Raw genomic sequence first — 15,925 nt, 5'->3', positions numbered from 1 at the left:
GATCCACTCAGAATGCTTTCACTAATGAAGCTGGAACCTGGACGAACGAAGGCGCTTCAGACATTATGGCTTATTCACATCACATACGTTCACAAAGCATAACGGGGAGGCGCAGCGTGCGACTTAGGGATAGTGGCAGTAGGAATGAGGGCAAGACCTATCACTTGGAAGATGACACCGCCGAAGAGGGAGCGACCACGAGAAAGATGCTAGGAATAGTTCCCAGACGAAGGCGAAGCTTCCACTCATTGTCGATTTATCGTCACGATTTTAGTCCGATCGATGTAGAAATGACCGATGAGGACGTCAAACAACGAATACCAATCAAGGTATTGCCTATCGACCGAATGCGAATCGATGTCGACCTTTGCGGGTACTACTTGATAATGTGGAGAAGAGCGGAGCATTTGCAGAATGTGGTTACCACGCTACAGGTTAGTGCCTTGTTTTGCTATCATTTTTTCTCCGATTTCACCGCGATTATTACAGATCCTTACTTCCCGACTATCTGACACTAATGCCCGTATGCGCTCATATTACGAGGCCCATCTACCTGATATCGTCGAATTGGAAACACATACCAAGGCTATCGCTGAAGTCGATCTGGAAAATGCAAACGTTATGAAAATCAGCCAGGCCACAAAAACACTCTGGTATGAAGCCGAACAGTTCCGTGTTCCAGACCTGTGGCACATTGCTAGCCCTCCGCGCCAGAAGGTTCTGGCTATGCGGCAAAAGCTATTCGGAACAGGTGGTCGACGGTTTCCTCAAGGTGTCCATGGTGCACATGGTCGTTTCAACCGAGTGCAAAAGACTCTGGATGGTCGAGAAAGGCTGGTAGACTCGGAAGGAAAGACGGAAAGCGAAGTAGAAGAGGAGAGGAAAATCGACGAGGATGGCGTTTTCATTAGTCCGCCGAAGGAAGACGTGGAGGATGTCGTAGAACATCCGAGCATTAAGCCGATGTGGCTCCTCAGATTCTTCACAAGCTGGGTTAATTGGCGGCCTTCAGCGTCCGTGGCTACTCAACGGATTGAAAACCCTTCGTCTCCCGCATCCCCGACAGTGACTCAGGAGATGACGGGGGAGGTTAGTACCCCTTCTCAGCCAATCCGACTAGAAAAAGCTGTCTCATTGTAATTTAGTTTTTGCGAACCCCTTTATTCTATAGCATATGCTTTCGTAGTACCTACGCCGACAGAGTTACGAGCATTTACCTTTTTTACACCGCTCCCTCTGCCAGGTATGTTCGAGGGATTCATTCGTCGGGGACGTACTCACATACCTTTTGGCACTTGTCACCTTGCTAGTCGTACACTTATCGTTTTCAAATTTTCGACCCATTTTTCCCCTTCATTGACTATCAGGAACACTGTAATCGTTATAATCTATTCCATGTAGTAGACAGTTGTCTAGTGGTTGGCTCTCCGCGCGCCTCAGACTGATAACTCGGGGTACACGGCGGTTTCCCACGCAATTCATCTTCGCCGATTTGGCCCAAACGATTATGTAGAACGTCGAAATAGCTTCTACGTATCGTTCCAGGCGAGGCTCCTTGGTGAATTAGAGCGATGATCGCAATGCTTATACTATTTTAGATCCAATCATGATAAGAATAAGCATTCCTTGTCCAAATCACTACTCAATCCCATTTCACACTTTCCGAACGGACTTGCCCTGGCTTTTACGAATGGAACGTTTACGCTCACGTTCGAGAATCTAGGAAGCGAATGTGAATAGGCGCGAAGAACACACGGGGGAAAATACCTTTTGTTGCTCTGCAGCACTCAGTTTAGATACTCTTTCCTCTTCGACCTTGCGTCTGGCTGCTTTTTGGTCTTCCCGCGCTTGCTCCAGCTATAAATGATTCAATTTGTGTTCGAAGAACAGGGTGGGAAGAAACAAACCTCTTCCTTCTTTGCTTGCTCTGCTTCAACCTTCAATGTTTTCTCAAAGGTCTCTCTGACCTTTTTCAATTTGGTTTTGGTCTCCGGACGAAGGGAAACCTTTGTGAGAGAATCGATGAAAGGGAAAAGTGCGGAGACCAAGCCATTGAGATCATCAACATGCGACGACGGAGGGCAGACCAAGGAGAGGATAACGTGTTTTTCGGGCTTGGAGAGTTTTGACGGCCGTTCGCGAGGTTGATCAGTCACCTAGAAAAAGGTTAAACAGCTGTATGCTGACAAGAATCGATACGGACAGATAAAGAACGAAAGTATGGAGCAATTTTGGGGTCCTTTAGAGCATCCAATATCGCTGTGCTCTTGAAAATGGCCTCTGTTACATCCGCAAGCTCTTGGAATATGTGTAAGTCAGTAGTCTCTGCATGAACGCGATAATGAGCCCACCTGACATAATAGACATGTTAGGAGGTAGATTACTGTTTTCCGAGGCTTTAGTGAATGTCTACACAGAGTTTATATTAGAAACAGGTGTCAATTACGTATCAAATGGCGTACCAAGTCCCATCTACTGTCCTTGATGTTCTTTAGTTCATCCTTAGCGACTACAGCCCAGACAAAATCATGCGGAAGAGCGGACGAAAATAACTTGAAGTCCAGTTGAAGATCGTTTATGGGGTTGTATTGAAGGTCCACAAGAGACCAGACAGTCAGGAATACGGTTTGTGCCAAGTCATGATACGGCTTGAGTCGGAAGATCGTGTGTAGGGATTCAACGTTTCTTCTACCAGTGGAAAAGGTAAAGAAATCCGAATGTCCTTAAATTTCAATTTATTCAAAGTACGGCATTGAATAACAGACAGAGAGAAATACCATCTCGAACGAGGCCATTCACATCCGGGTTCGAAAACTGACGCTTGAGCAGGTCTCGGTAACCGCTTACCCTGAACCAGCGTGAGTTTTAGAAACACTCTATAGTTAAAGGACATACCATTTCTCTGCCTTTTTGGCATTTACAGATTGGCCAACAAAAAAGAAGGCCACATAAAAAAGGAGAGCTCCCAGTAAGAATACCTCATTCTTGAAGTCTATGTTGACGCGTCGATATGTCATGCAGAATTCAGAGAAATGGGCTCACAAGCTGGCCTGAAGACAAATAGTTTCCACCTATACTCCAAGCCATCGTACTCTTCTGGCGCAGCAAACGGTGGAGGAGTAAGACGAGAGAGTACATTGATGAAACTAGCCATGGCGGAAGATGAGCAACTTCTGCCGAAAGTCTTTGGGACGGAAAGTACCGAAGGTTCCGGATTTGAACGTGACTTCTCCACTTACTGGAAGGTCTAGACTCTGGACTTTGGACTCCGACAGTGAAGGTTGAACTCCATGCCAGACAGAATATATGTAATACTTTTCCTGTGTTTCCACCATGAGCAGTGGCTCAGATCAGCATACAGAATTTCCCGAGCTCCTGGTAAGTGCTATCTATTCTTACAGTTCGCTTTATCAATTTCCAGAGTCAATGTTTAGCCTGAACAGAATCCACCTACGAACTACGGGAAATTCGTCATTTCTATGCTTAAACGGATGTCCAAGGATGCTCCTGGAGAGCAAGTTATTGATCAGACGAAGTTAAGGAGGTGCATCTCCCTCTCTTCGTCTTTTCTGTTATCCGATACATGCATGGACCCCGACCACGGCGTGAATTCGTGGTTTATGGGCTTCAGTCGATTAATCGACGTCATTGTTGCTCTCCATGTCAGAAGCGAATTGGACATTGAGACCATGAATGCGGCATCTAAAGCTTGCTCGGAGTGTTGGAGCGTTGCCGGCGCTTGGAAAGGTCTTGAACAGTGTCGTGAAGGCGTCAAGAAGGTAGCAGGCAAGCTGAAGAAGTTGCTAGACGAGAATGGGCGCACTTATCGCGGGGAGAGGGTATACGCGCCGTAACCTTTTCCCCTTCTATCCTCTCCATCTCATCAGAAATTCTTACCCACGTTGAATGCTGCAATTTTGTATTTTGTTTTCACTGTAATGATACATATATGTTCTGTAGCATATCACATACCAGCTCTAATCACACAACCGTTTTTGACCCCTCATTGTCGGTGTTACCTGATGGAACGTCTTTCATATCCCTCAGATAGGATAACATCACCCATGACATCCCTCGCATTTCCGTGTCGTACCACCAATTCAGAGCTACGGTAATGCCAGATTGCCTGACATGATGCCACCACCCAACGGGAATGTATATTGCTTCATTTTCCGAAACTGATATATGAATCGGATGTGCTTCGGGAGGAGTACATCCTGGAAGATGAGGATTTAGGATGGAAGCCCAACGAATGGGAGGTGAAATTTCTGGAGACGGCTGTAGAACCAAATCGCCAGCATTCCGCACGTAGGTCGCGTGTGGATAGAAACGCTCTAAAACCGTATAGCTTAAACAGAATCAAGGCATCAGATCAAAGGTTTACTGTACCATCCAAACACCACCCGTCTGTGGGCGGCAAAAGGGTGAAATGTTTTTGACCGCGGACTACAGTGTATATGTTTTCGTACGGATCTGCTTACTTTGTGAATAAGAACGGCAAGTATGAGAGAAATACATACCGCTATGTATACTTGAGATACTGCCACCGTCTCCTATCCATACATTTACAGCTTCCGGTGATTTGTCTGGAGACAGTCAAAGGCATCAAATCGATTGGGAGGCGTCAGAACTTAGCTCAAATTAGACCAACCTAGTGCTTCAGTACACCATTTGACGTCACTAGGTATATCTTGTCGAAGGGTTTCGAACTCAGACGAATCATCCTGCCCATTAAAAAATCTACTAGAATACACGTTTCCATTTTGAGATTGAAGGTAATATTTTTCCGCTGCCTGTCGGGTGGAATGAGCAGGGAAAGTTCTCAAAGGAAGACGTGCGCATACAGCACCATCGCCGTCTGAGGCTTTATCATCTGAGAGATTGTCCAATAGAGATTTCATTGTCATTTTTTCCACCGCGGGCTCTGCAAAGTATAGTTTTCCATTAGGACCTAGGGTTATAGCATCTGCGCGCCTTTTTCTCGTATTTGTTGGATTCGTACAGGAAGAGAAAGTCGATACACGCACCCATTGGGAGTGACAGCCACAGATATTGGGCGAGAGCCCATCTTGCTGATCAGATAATCGTTCGACCATTTGCAGCTGGATGCCTGGAATCCTGGGGCAAATCGCCGTGTCAGTCTCTAAGGATGGCGAATGAGTCTTGAGATGACTTTTGATCAAGACGGGTCGTGATATCTGCACGATTCGTGCAAATTCCAAAGCAGTTGGGGTGCCTTCCAAGATATCGATGTGGTCTCCATTCAAGTCTATAATTCTGTTCATACGCATCATTTTCCATTAAGGAAAGAGAGTACCGTGATATTCTGCCGACAACCACTCTAGAGAGGCTTGTTGAGAAGATTTCTGAGTACGTGAATCGCCCTTCGGAGTCATGAGTAGGCCCATAAGGTCACGGTGTGATTCCCAAATGGCGCGTACTCACGTGATCTTCACCCGTTCGCGTTTGCCATTCGGCGATGCGCGCGCAAACACTCTCACCTGCAGCATCACCATCTAGTATACGAAGCTCATTCCTCGATTTACTAATGGCGGATGAAAAGCGCTCTGACAATGTCCCGAAATCTTCCACAATACCCTCCAGGAAATCCAAGCTAGTGTGTCTCATGCCAGTGGATACTTGAAGCATTTGTTCGTCCGACTGACTCAGCAATAAATTATAGAAACTGAACCAAAAGAGTATTCTAGATCTCTTTCCAAAGAAACAGAAAACTGCTGCCAGTATTACAGTGGACCTGGATGATTCACCAGCAGGCCTTCAGGAACAACGACAGGAGTCTTTCGATTCTCATTTGAACTTGGATTACGATCCTCCCAAATTGACTGGTGCGAGCCACTTGTGGCTTCAAGTGATCTTGACTGATTTGTTTCAAGGTGAATCCGTCGATATACCGCTCATCTCCGAACAAATCACCTCTAGACCCGAACAAATGGTCTCCGCGTCTTCACTCGAAACTCTCGCTTCAAATAGTATGCGCTTCCTCACGCCTGATATACAGGTCGTGGAACGTGCCACGGGCCTGCGAGAAGACGATCCCATCGTAGTTGACTCTTCTCCTGTCAAACTCTATTCGCAACCAACCAGAGCAGTTCCTCAAACGCTTTATTCTATTTTTGCGCCTCGTACCCGTGTAGAGCCTTCTGTGACTCCTGTCAATCCCGCCAAAATTCCCATTTCTCATCTTGAAGCACCATTTCCAGACGGTTCATCCCAGCATGTCCGAGGTCCACAAACTACTTATAATGCTCCTTCAATATCATTTCCTCCCCGCTACCAAGATACAACTGCCTCTAACACATCGTTGCATGTATCCGACGTCATAGGTATTCCTTCTCTGGTGGAAACTAAAGATGAACACGCACACAAACTGCGCTTGGATGCTTCGACATCTCATACCGTCCGAGCTGTCCATCTCACGAGTATTCCAACAGAGCATCTACAATCACATCCTGTCATTGCACATTTGGTCGAAACTGCCACCTTTGAGCCCGATTCTTTTTCGGGCGATTCTCACAGACTATGGACGGATAAATGGCGCCCTTCTCGAGCTGATCACGTTCTTGGGAATGAAGAGCAGGCGACCTTCCTTCGACAATGGCTTTGCGCTTTGGAAGTTAATTTCATCACTGCTTCTGCTCCACCCGATGTCAATGCTTTCGCTGCTTCCCGAGCCCCCGGTAGACTTGGCAAAGGCAAGACAAAATCTACCGCTAATGAGAAACGAGGAACTAAGCGACGTGTCATCCGGGCCGTTGAAAAGAGGAAAAGGCAAAGAATTGATTCCGACGACGATGATGATAGTTGGATTATCTATTCTGATAATGTTTCGGAAACCGAATCTCCGCCTATCGATAATTTTGAAGATACGGAAGAATGCGTCGAGAATGCGTCCCCGCGGTTGTATCGTCAATCTAGGCGCAACGATTCCTCCTCTACAATACACTACCCCACGCATCTCACATTCCAGGAACGTCTCACCAACACTATCTTGCTCAGTGGTCCCAACAGCACCGGAAAGACGGCCGCGGTTTATGCGTGTGCCGCCGAACTTGGCTGGGAGATCTTCGAAGTTTATCCAGGGGTAGGTAAACGCAGTGGGGCAAATCTCGACAACCTCGTAGGAGAAGTGGGTAAAAATCACCTTGTGCGAAAGACGCAACTTCAAAATGAAAACTCAGGAACGAACCCTAAGGTGGACGGATCGCTCAAATCAGCCTTTGCACGGGGAAAAGAAAAGAATAACGGGAAAATCTGGATTCCAAATGATCACCGTGAGCGCTCAACTTCAATGAACGGATTTGGCTTCGTGGAAGAGCTTAATGGCACACAACATGAGGAGCATGAAGCTGCAGCCCGGCAATCCTTGATCCTCCTAGAAGAAGTGGATGTCTTGTTCAAAGAAGATGTGAACTTCTGGGGCTCTATAATCAGTTTAATCAAAGACTGTAAACGGCCTGTGATATTGACATGCAATGGTACGATTCTTTTCTGCCTTTTCATTATCCTACTGAATGATATCAGATGCCTCTCTGGTGCCTGTGGCAGAGCTTCCTTTGCAAGATGTGCTGAATTTTCAGCTCTGTTCCACAAGTGTTGCTACTTCGTTCTTACAGGCATTGTGCTGCGCTGAGGGATACCTATTGGATCGTGAAGTATTATCACGATTTTATGAGAGCCCTAACTCATCCGGGCTGGATTACCCTCGTCTGGATCTCCGTCGAGCCATTCACAATCTCCAGCTATGGTGTCCTGGGAACACAACAAGTGCAGAGACTGCAATATGTGGTCAAGAGATTGAAGACATGTTAAATTGGGATTGGCCGGATGACCGTCCACTAGAGAACAAGTCTTCTGACGCGTCAATTTACCAAGTCCGACAGACGTATTCCATAGGTAGTTCAGAAGCATATCATGCGGAACTAGTTTCTTTTGCAGATTGCTACCTTTTACGGCAAGTTGCAGACATGCCAAAGGTGAGTGAGACGGAATTAGGAAAGCTGCTATTTCTCATGATAGCTTGCATAGGAAATGAGCTTGAACGAGGCTGCGTCTACTGCTGCAGATGACGTTCTAGGATATCGCATATTACAAACGAATGGATCGACCTTTCGCCACCGTCAGTTTGGGCATCATGATCTGGATGAATTGATCATGTCAACGATCATAGAGCGTTCGCGTGGCGGCAATAGCTGTCCACGTTCTACGAGAGATTCTAGTATATTGACTAGCACGAGGGCGAGGATAGCTCGCGTGCAATATGACGAGACAGTCAAGGAATTTGGACATAACGTGGTAGCAGGACGATCTCAGATCATGCGACGACCCGTATTTGACCTGGATTACTTGCCTTGGATTCGACAGATGGTCGCTGCAGAGGATAGCCAGGAAAAAGCCATGCTGAGGAGAGACGGAATCGGAGTTGGGAGAAAGACTAGAAATAGTCAGAAATACAGTCGGATGATAGAGTTGAGTGAGAATGCGCGAAGAGGATTGGACGCAACGGTCCTTGATTGGTCGTAATGTACTTATCGGGTTAAATTACAACGATTTCGTAAGCATTTTAGTCCACGTTGCTGGGTATTTTCGATGAAGCTTTGTAGAGTACATATATCTATCCGACAGTTTGTGTGCTAGCTTCGTTCTTTAAAAATTCGAGGTCCATTATTGAACATGGTTGGACCAGAGGGAGACCGCACATCTACGACAAAAAGCGCGATACGGTCCCCGTTGATCAAACCAGCAATGAAATCACCTTCGATGCCCCTTGCACCACTAGAATACCTGCAACAAAATCAACGACGAGGATCTATCACAGACCCATCGCTACATGCAGCACCTTTACCCCCAGCCAATCCGCAAATGTCCCGCCAAGTTGCGAGCAATAGCTCTGGCCCTACGAGTCCTGGTTCTATTGGACCGTCGTCCACATATGTGTTTGGAGATGCCACAGCGACAACAAGCGATAATTCAGCTTTACGAAAGATTTTGCGTTCACCTTCAATGGAGACAGAGAAATCACGCGCGACGGAAGGAGTAGTAACCACGGAAGGTGCGTTAGGGTGCTTCTGATATCCACGGAGTTCCCACTGATCATTTGGTCTAGAAGGGCGACGGCAGTCTGCAGCCGGAACTGAACTACAGATGGCGGGAGTTAAGAGAAAGATGTCAGTGGATAAAGGTGTACCAGGCGAACTGTTGGCAGGGCCAGGAGTTAGCGGAATTGAAGTGGAAATGGAAGCACCACCACCAAAGCGAAGGGGCTCAGCTATTGATACCAGCAGAATTGCTTCATTGTCATTGAATGAACAACGGAGAAATTCTGTAGATTCACGAGGAAGCCATTGGGCATGGACAAATGACAGGCGAGATTCGACTTCCTCAATTTTTTCGGCCGCCTCGGGATATTCACAGGCATTTCCCGGAACGGAATCGCCGCAGGGCCGGCCTGCAACCGGAATTACGACTTTCGCGTGGCCTGTTAGCGCCAGTCCTCATCCTTCAGAGTCAATCAACATGCAGCATGAAGGCGATCCCAATGTGACCGCTTCTGCACCTCTTCACATGATGCCCCCGATAAATTTCAGCCAGGATAGACGAATGTCTGTGCCAAATGTCCTTTCTGCTTCACCACCAACTTCGACAGGCCCTACGAGAGTCCTTCGTTCTCGTTCTAGACCGCCATCGCGTCAGACTCGCGCTGAAGACGCCCAGTCAGCGTCTCCGGAAGACCCTCTTGCAGATCCACTCGCCTCTTCGAGCTCGTCGGTCAAGGCCGCAAAAGATTCTGGCGCGACTCCCTATTCCCGCTCACCCGAACTTCGAGTATCGCACAAACTTGCTGAGAGAAAGAGAAGAAAGGAAATGAAAGACTTGTTCGATGAGCTACGAGATCAGCTGCCCGCAGATAGAGGGATGAAAGCAAGTAAGTGGGAAATCTTGAGTAAAGGTGAGTCGATTTTCTTGGAGCACAAAAAATCGGGTTTAATCATGCTCTTTTAGCTATCGATTTTGTCAATCAGTTAAAACAGAGCCATCAGGATATGGCCAGAGAAATTGATATGCTGCGGCACGAGTTAGATGCAGTCAGACAGAATGCTGGACTTCCTCCATTTACTGGACCTCCTCCGCCACACCTCATCTATGCACAAGGTCCAATACCTGCGCCGTATCCGCTACCTCCTGGAGTCTTACCGCATCCTCCTCCGATCTCACATCCAACTGCTCAACAACAACATCCTCAGCATCCACTTTCTCGTCCCGCCTCGTCGCAGAACATGCTTCCTCTTGGTGAGCAGAACCCTCCTCCTTCGCAGAACGGAGATTTGCCTCGGCCAGAAGTTCACCCTACGTCATGAGCAATATTATACCTCCCACAGACTTCCTTTTTTCCATGTTTGATAGTAGCTGTATACAATTGTTGGGACATTAGACGATAAACTCGCGATAAAATGAGAATATTGTTCTTCAACAGTTGTTATGTATATCGTCTTCACGGTGGCGGATATAATACTTACTTTTTTGGCCGTGGGCCTTTATCTTGAACGAGCAATAATGAGAACAACAGTGGTGATCAAGAACAAAGGAAAATAGCCGTATTAAGCAACATAATCAGTTGCACATGGTACTTTCCCAACTCTCACTGAATCCACCACCGCCGGTCTGCCTAATTGCTTGCTCTTTCATTCTGGTGTGATAACTTGACTGCTATTCACTATTTATCATGGCTCCCAAAGCCAAGGCCGACATTTCACTCTTATTTCACCCGAAAAAGAACAAGAAAAGCACGTCGATTTCTTCGCCACGACCACCTCCACCTAACTCTGCGCTCAATGGCTCTCGACCCAGCTCTCCAGTAAAAGCAAAACCATCTCCGAAGCCATCACCGCCAAAGCCAAACGCTGACGATGACGAGGCTGACCTGCAACTACCTGACGGCCCATATCAAGAATTTCGAATAATGTCTTCGGCGCTCAACGGGTGGAAATACGACGTGATGAAGTTTGATTCAAGGAAGAGTGTTGATATTCTGCGCTGGCAAGGACCGATAAAGCTGAACAGGAAAGATTTGAGGAGAGAGGATCCGTCGATGAGCGGTGCCGGGCAGGCTGTGCGTCCTATGCTAGGTCTCGATGGACAGCCCGTTATCGGTTCCGACGGCAAGACAGTCATGGTCGACAGCGAAGGACGACCTGTAACGGAGAACGGAGCTTCTGGTAGCGGTGCAGGCAAGGGCAAGGGACTTACGAATGGGAAGAAAAAGTTTCAAAAGAAGACTCGACAGGTGTTTATCGTCCCGGATGAGGTCCGGAATTTGAGGAAGGAGGAGAGATACCCTTGGGTCATTGAAGATGCTCCTGGCTCAGAAGTATGGACTGCTCAGCTCGACGATTTAGGCAAGGCAGAAACGCATGCATTTTTCATGCCTGCTGCCAACGACGTGTTCAAGTTTGTCCCTTCACATCGGTACTATAAGTTTCAGAAGAAGCTCAAACATGACATGCCTACGGATACTACGTCTGTGGAATCTGCTGTATGTTTCGCCACACTTTCACTTTTCGCACTTTACTTCTCTCTGAATGCATAAACAGTATCAGAAGAGTCTTAAGCGGGACCCGTCGACCTGGCTACACCAGAGAAATGGCAAGGGCCCGTCAGCCGCCACAGCTGCCATGTTCAAAGCCGAAGCTGACGGGCAGCCACAAGCTAATGGTTCTCTCGTACATCAAGCGCAACAGAGTCTCGGACCCGGTGGACGCAGGCTGAAAGCTGTTGACAGCGGTGCAGATGACTTATTTGGAGAAGATGACGAGGATAACGGTGCTGCGAAACGGCGGGCCAAGGAGTTCGGCGGTGAAGGTGATATGGACGAAATGGTGTATGAAGAAGATTTTGCGGACGACGAGGAAAAGATGGATGTAGAAGACACGAATGACCAGGAGGCCAAGGAGCTTGAGGTGCGTTGTCTAAATAAACAACAATCAAACTCAATTTGATCGATTTCTTCAGGAACGACTGAAGAAAGAATACAAGAACGCGAACAAGACCCGCGAGGGTTATATCGACGAGTCCGACGAAGAAGAGGAGAAGCCGGGGATGACTAAACAAGCGAAGAGAATGCAGAAAATGCTCCGCGCTCGAGAGGGGAATGATGTTTACGAAAGTGAGGAGGAAGAAGATAATCCTTATGCTTCATCTGTAAGTACTTCAAATTTCCTTTGTTCTGCCTTGACAACCGTTGACCTCTGTAAAGGAAGAAGAAGAGGACGAGGAGGAAGAAATTGTTCCTCAAACTGGTCCTGCAGTTCAGCCCCAGTCCAAATCTCCGACACCGTCACAAACATCCAGTTCCAACCTAGAGTTAATGAAAGCTACTACTCAAATCAATGGTGCTGTACACACGACCGCATCCCGTGCTACATCCCCCGTTCCAGGTCTCGGCGGACATTCTGTTGTCGCGAAACGCGCTACTAGTCCGAAAGTGCCAAAAATCAAGCCAAATTTGACTAATACTGGCCGGAGTGGCAGCCCTCTCGCTAGTCGTGCAAGTAGCCCTGTATCACCAGTTGGCGCCGGCGGAATGACAACCGCCACTTCCCCCACTCCAGGGAGTAGAGCAGGTAGTCCTGCGGCAGTCAATGGGGTTCAGAACGGGCAATCACAAAACAAAAAACGCAAAGCCGAAGAGGCTGGATCATTGTCACCTACTCTTCTGTCAAGCAACGGTCCGCCCAAACCAAAAAAACGGAAAGCACACCCAACAACGGCAGTAGCGATACCGGCGGGACCACTAGAAGAACGGTTATTAATCGAGTGGTTGAAGAATACTCCAACTGCCAACGCATCAACCAGGGAGTGTATACAATACTTCACTCCCTACCTCACGGACGAGGAAAAGAAGGCGCAGTTTACAGGGCTCGTAAAGGAGATCGCACAGCTGAAGAATGGAGTGTTAATTTTGAGACCAGCTTATCGTGATAGCCCGGCTGCCACTCCTACAGCATCGGGCTAGGTTGTGATTCTTATGTTTTTTCCATGTGGCGTGTTGTAATTACAAGTACGATGTGCCAAGACAATTCAGTGTCGAATAAATTTTAATCCGTAGAGCGTGTGGAACCCTGTGGAACCTTTATTCAACTTCTGGCATCGGCCTGGTATCTTCCGGTATCTTGGACTTTTCTGAGTTCTCTTGCTTTGCAGGGCTCTGCTTATGCATGCTAGGTATTTTCTGGTATGCATCGGGTCACGTTCGGCACTACGAATTTCAAGCTCAAGTCCTAGGTAGATTGATGTAAGTTTAGCGTGCATGTCAAGACATAACATCGTGGCCCAAACAGCGCCCATAACCACTTTTAACCACTCTGCTGAAGGACCTTGAAGAGTTGGAGAACTTTGATGTTGGTTATAGATAGGGTGAACTTGATCCGTAGTCAAACTCAAATTTCATTAAGCGCAACAAAGCAGGCCCCAGGGTGTACGGGCTTTCGACCAAAAACGGGCAATTATCGCAGACGTGGGAGTGAGCGCTGAAATTTTGATAGACATGACCGCGCTTAATACACGATCAACTTGAACCGAACACATTTTTGACTTGAAATTGTTATAAGAAGTAAGAGACCTCAAGGTGAATACAGGTTTGGACCCCTTTCCTTTATCTCTAACCCGCCATGCTCCTTTCTTCCCTCCTTCCCGCCGCCTTTTTCCTGTCTGCTTCCGCTGCATCTCTCACTCACAGGTCAGCAACACATCACGAACATCGAATCCTCCAGCGTCTTCCTTCCAATGAGTGGTTCCATCCCAGGGATCACCCAGTCCACCATCTTTTCAGACGCGACGCGGATACAGACGGTATAACCTATCCCGATGTTGGTTCTTCAAGTAAGTCTGGATTTAATATTCATCTCCAATGGTCATATATTGACATGTTCCCTCAGCTTGGGCGGCGGCGTATCCTTCTTCTACACCCGACACCTCTCAATTGCCAGCTACGTGGACTGCTGCATTGAACACTGCTGTAGGAGCTGGCAAAATCCCCAACGTTCCTGTGTCCAGTCAACCCGTACCAGACACTAATCCCGTTTATCCTGATGGCTATGATCCCACTGGACCCGACGTCTGCTCTGGAACGTACAAGTGTCGGATCCCTGGAAACGTTTGGGATGCTCCCGATGGCTTTATCGGCACTGGTAACTCTTCTGTCTTCTTTTAGTAATATTACAAACTGAGCAGGTGAAATTCAGGTTTCGACGATGGCCCTACCTCGGTATGCATTTTGCTTCTAGCAGCTTAATTACACATACAGACTTTTCCTTAGGCGAGCCCTGCGCTGCTTGATTTCCTCGAAGCGAACAACGAAACCGTCACCCACTTCATGATTGGCATTAATATCATCAGTGAGCCTGACTCGTTCACCCGATCTGTAGAGCTCGGTCACGATATTGCTGTGCACACCTGGACACATCCGTACATGACCACACTCAGCAACGAGGATGTCCTCGCACAGGTTTGTCAAAAATTTGTTTGATGTATTTTAACAACATTTTTATACCTCGACAGCTTGGGTGGACTATGCAACTCATTCACAACTCGACCGGCGGACGTCTTCCAAAATACTGGAGACCACCCTATGGGGATACTGACTTGAGGGTTAGCGCGATCGCAAAGGAGGTCTTTGGCATGGAGACTATTCTTTGGAACCAAGAGTAAGTCCAAACCTGGTAAGTTGCTGGCATTTTTTTTCTAACCGCTTAGTTTCTAAAGCACGGAAGATTGGAGCTTGACGGAGACAGGAGGTACAACGGCAGCAGCCATCAATGCCTCAATGACTACATGGCTTACAGGTAGGTTACCATTTCATTTCACATTGTTTATCACAGTCTATCACTCACTCAAATGCGCTGATAGGCTCAAAGACCCCTGGTCTCATTATACTAGAACATGAGCTCTCAGATGAATCCGTACAGGCGTTCGAAGCAGCGTATCCTGTTATGAAGTCTAATGGCTGGAACCTGCAGTCCGTCGCCCAGCTTGCTGCTGCAGGCCAAAGCGCCTACCAGAACGCTATTGGTATCAATAATGGCAGTGTCACACCCGCTGACATTATCATCGGAGAAATATCCGCGACTTTGTCTGCAACTTCAAGTCCCACAACGACATTATCATCGACTAGCTCATCCGCCTCAACGAAAACATCGTTAGTCCTGTTTATGAATATACACGCAGAATATCTAATACTTATCACCCCAATCACAGATCGCAGAGTGCTACACCCAGCCAAAGTACTGCCTCTTCTGCAGATAATTCGTCGAACTCTGCGTTTTCAGCATGGAGCAGACTGAGCGTCGGAAAATCCGTTGTTTACGGAGCGATCATATCAGCTTGTGTCATTTTCCTCTGAACGAACAACTTTTGCACTATTTACTGCCTATCATTTACATCTTCACGACTACATGTCGCATCGTTATCCATCTCTCTTCAATTTGTCGGACTTCGCTTGTCTTATATCTTTCTGTCGCTGCTATTCTAGATTTGTCTGTGCATCTATCAATACCTTGTTTTTTTTGAACGTTCTACCTACATACTTGACGATACTAATAGCTATTTACTCTGTGCTGTAATTACTAACGACGATTTAGGGCCTTACAACGTCGCGCTTACCGCATTTCTGTCATTACTTGATCTCACTCGCCCTCATTCAGTACTTACAGTGACCGTAGATTATGCACGAAGTTTAAATTTAACTTTTAAGGTTGCGATTCCTAAAAGTGCGATTTCCAGCTTTGACTGGTCATTCACTTCCGTGATCAGCTTGATTTTCCCCGTGTTCATGCAGTGATGGAAATATCAAGACAACGGGGTATTATCTTTTGTAAGCTCGACATATAAGTCAACATCATCATCATGACGA

The 15,925-nt window shown here is 47.2% G+C and overlaps 8 protein-coding genes across 8 annotated transcripts; 6 read left to right on the top strand and 2 right to left on the bottom strand.

Moving 5' to 3' along the window:
- Positions 1–386: 386 nt before the first annotated feature.
- Positions 387–1,140, top strand: C8R40DRAFT_1035215 (uncharacterized protein; the record flags this gene model as incomplete). Its single annotated transcript, XM_046223483.1, has 2 exons — positions 387–434; positions 490–1,140. The coding sequence occupies 2 exons, from the start codon at positions 387–389 to the stop codon at positions 1,138–1,140; spliced, it is 699 nt and encodes a 232-aa protein (XP_046090927.1).
- Positions 1,141–1,653: 513 nt separating this feature from the next.
- On the bottom strand, positions 1,654–3,154 carry C8R40DRAFT_1166067 (uncharacterized protein; the record flags this gene model as incomplete). Its single annotated transcript, XM_046230795.1, has 9 exons — positions 1,654–1,719; positions 1,768–1,857; positions 1,908–2,156; positions 2,204–2,298; positions 2,352–2,409; positions 2,463–2,722; positions 2,778–2,848; positions 2,896–2,992; positions 3,043–3,154. 9 exons carry the CDS (start codon positions 3,152–3,154, stop codon positions 1,654–1,656), a joined length of 1,098 nt encoding a protein of 365 aa, XP_046090926.1.
- Positions 3,155–3,333: 179 nt separating this feature from the next.
- Positions 3,334–3,854, top strand: C8R40DRAFT_1166066 (uncharacterized protein; the record flags this gene model as incomplete). Its single annotated transcript, XM_046230794.1, has 2 exons — positions 3,334–3,378; positions 3,435–3,854. 2 exons carry the CDS (start codon positions 3,334–3,336, stop codon positions 3,852–3,854), a joined length of 465 nt encoding a protein of 154 aa, XP_046090925.1.
- A 127-nt stretch (positions 3,855–3,981) lies between these two features.
- C8R40DRAFT_1201436 (Clavaminate synthase-like protein) lies at positions 3,982–5,799 on the bottom strand (the record flags this gene model as incomplete). Its single annotated transcript, XM_046233124.1, has 8 exons — positions 5,318–5,799; positions 5,174–5,269; positions 5,022–5,118; positions 4,850–4,974; positions 4,652–4,789; positions 4,521–4,586; positions 4,390–4,476; positions 3,982–4,334 (listed from the first exon to the last, which is right to left on the bottom strand). Exons 1-8 carry the CDS (start codon positions 5,406–5,408, stop codon positions 3,982–3,984), a joined length of 1,053 nt encoding a protein of 350 aa, XP_046090924.1. The 5' UTR covers positions 5,409–5,799.
- A 1,192-nt stretch (positions 5,800–6,991) lies between these two features.
- C8R40DRAFT_993502 (P-loop containing nucleoside triphosphate hydrolase protein) lies at positions 6,992–7,766 on the top strand (the record flags this gene model as incomplete). The annotated part of the gene is made up of 3 exons (XM_046236748.1): positions 6,992–7,213; positions 7,337–7,496; positions 7,543–7,766. Coding segments are annotated over 3 exons (606 nt in total), but the record flags the coding sequence as incomplete, so codon positions are not given.
- Positions 7,767–8,880: 1,114 nt separating this feature from the next.
- On the top strand, positions 8,881–10,376 carry C8R40DRAFT_1158447 (uncharacterized protein; the record flags this gene model as incomplete). Its single annotated transcript, XM_046229739.1, has 3 exons — positions 8,881–9,070; positions 9,125–9,967; positions 10,021–10,376. The coding sequence occupies 3 exons, from the start codon at positions 8,881–8,883 to the stop codon at positions 10,374–10,376; spliced, it is 1,389 nt and encodes a 462-aa protein (XP_046090922.1).
- A 365-nt stretch (positions 10,377–10,741) lies between these two features.
- Positions 10,742–12,982, top strand: C8R40DRAFT_991828 (uncharacterized protein; the record flags this gene model as incomplete). The annotated part of the gene is made up of 5 exons (XM_046236730.1): positions 10,742–10,873; positions 10,913–11,551; positions 11,610–11,975; positions 12,028–12,216; positions 12,272–12,982. Coding segments are annotated over 5 exons (2,037 nt in total), but the record flags the coding sequence as incomplete, so codon positions are not given.
- Positions 12,983–13,651: 669 nt separating this feature from the next.
- On the top strand, positions 13,652–15,782 carry C8R40DRAFT_1083357 (uncharacterized protein). The gene is made up of 8 exons (XM_046227245.1): positions 13,652–13,896; positions 13,953–14,204; positions 14,259–14,281; positions 14,333–14,521; positions 14,575–14,720; positions 14,779–14,858; positions 14,923–15,211; positions 15,271–15,782. Exons 1-8 carry the CDS (start codon positions 13,686–13,688, stop codon positions 15,413–15,415), a joined length of 1,335 nt encoding a protein of 444 aa, XP_046090920.1. The 5' UTR covers positions 13,652–13,685; the 3' UTR covers positions 15,416–15,782.
- Positions 15,783–15,925: the final 143 nt, after the last annotated feature.

This window comes from Lentinula edodes (genome assembly GCF_021015755.1).
Source record: "Lentinula edodes strain Le(Bin) 0899 ss11 chromosome Unknown C8R40scaffold_3, whole genome shotgun sequence".
Taxonomy (NCBI): Eukaryota; Fungi; Basidiomycota; class Agaricomycetes; order Agaricales; family Omphalotaceae; genus Lentinula; species Lentinula edodes.
Note: the sequence above shows the minus strand (reverse complement) of the source record. Positions and strands in the feature narration are given on the sequence as shown.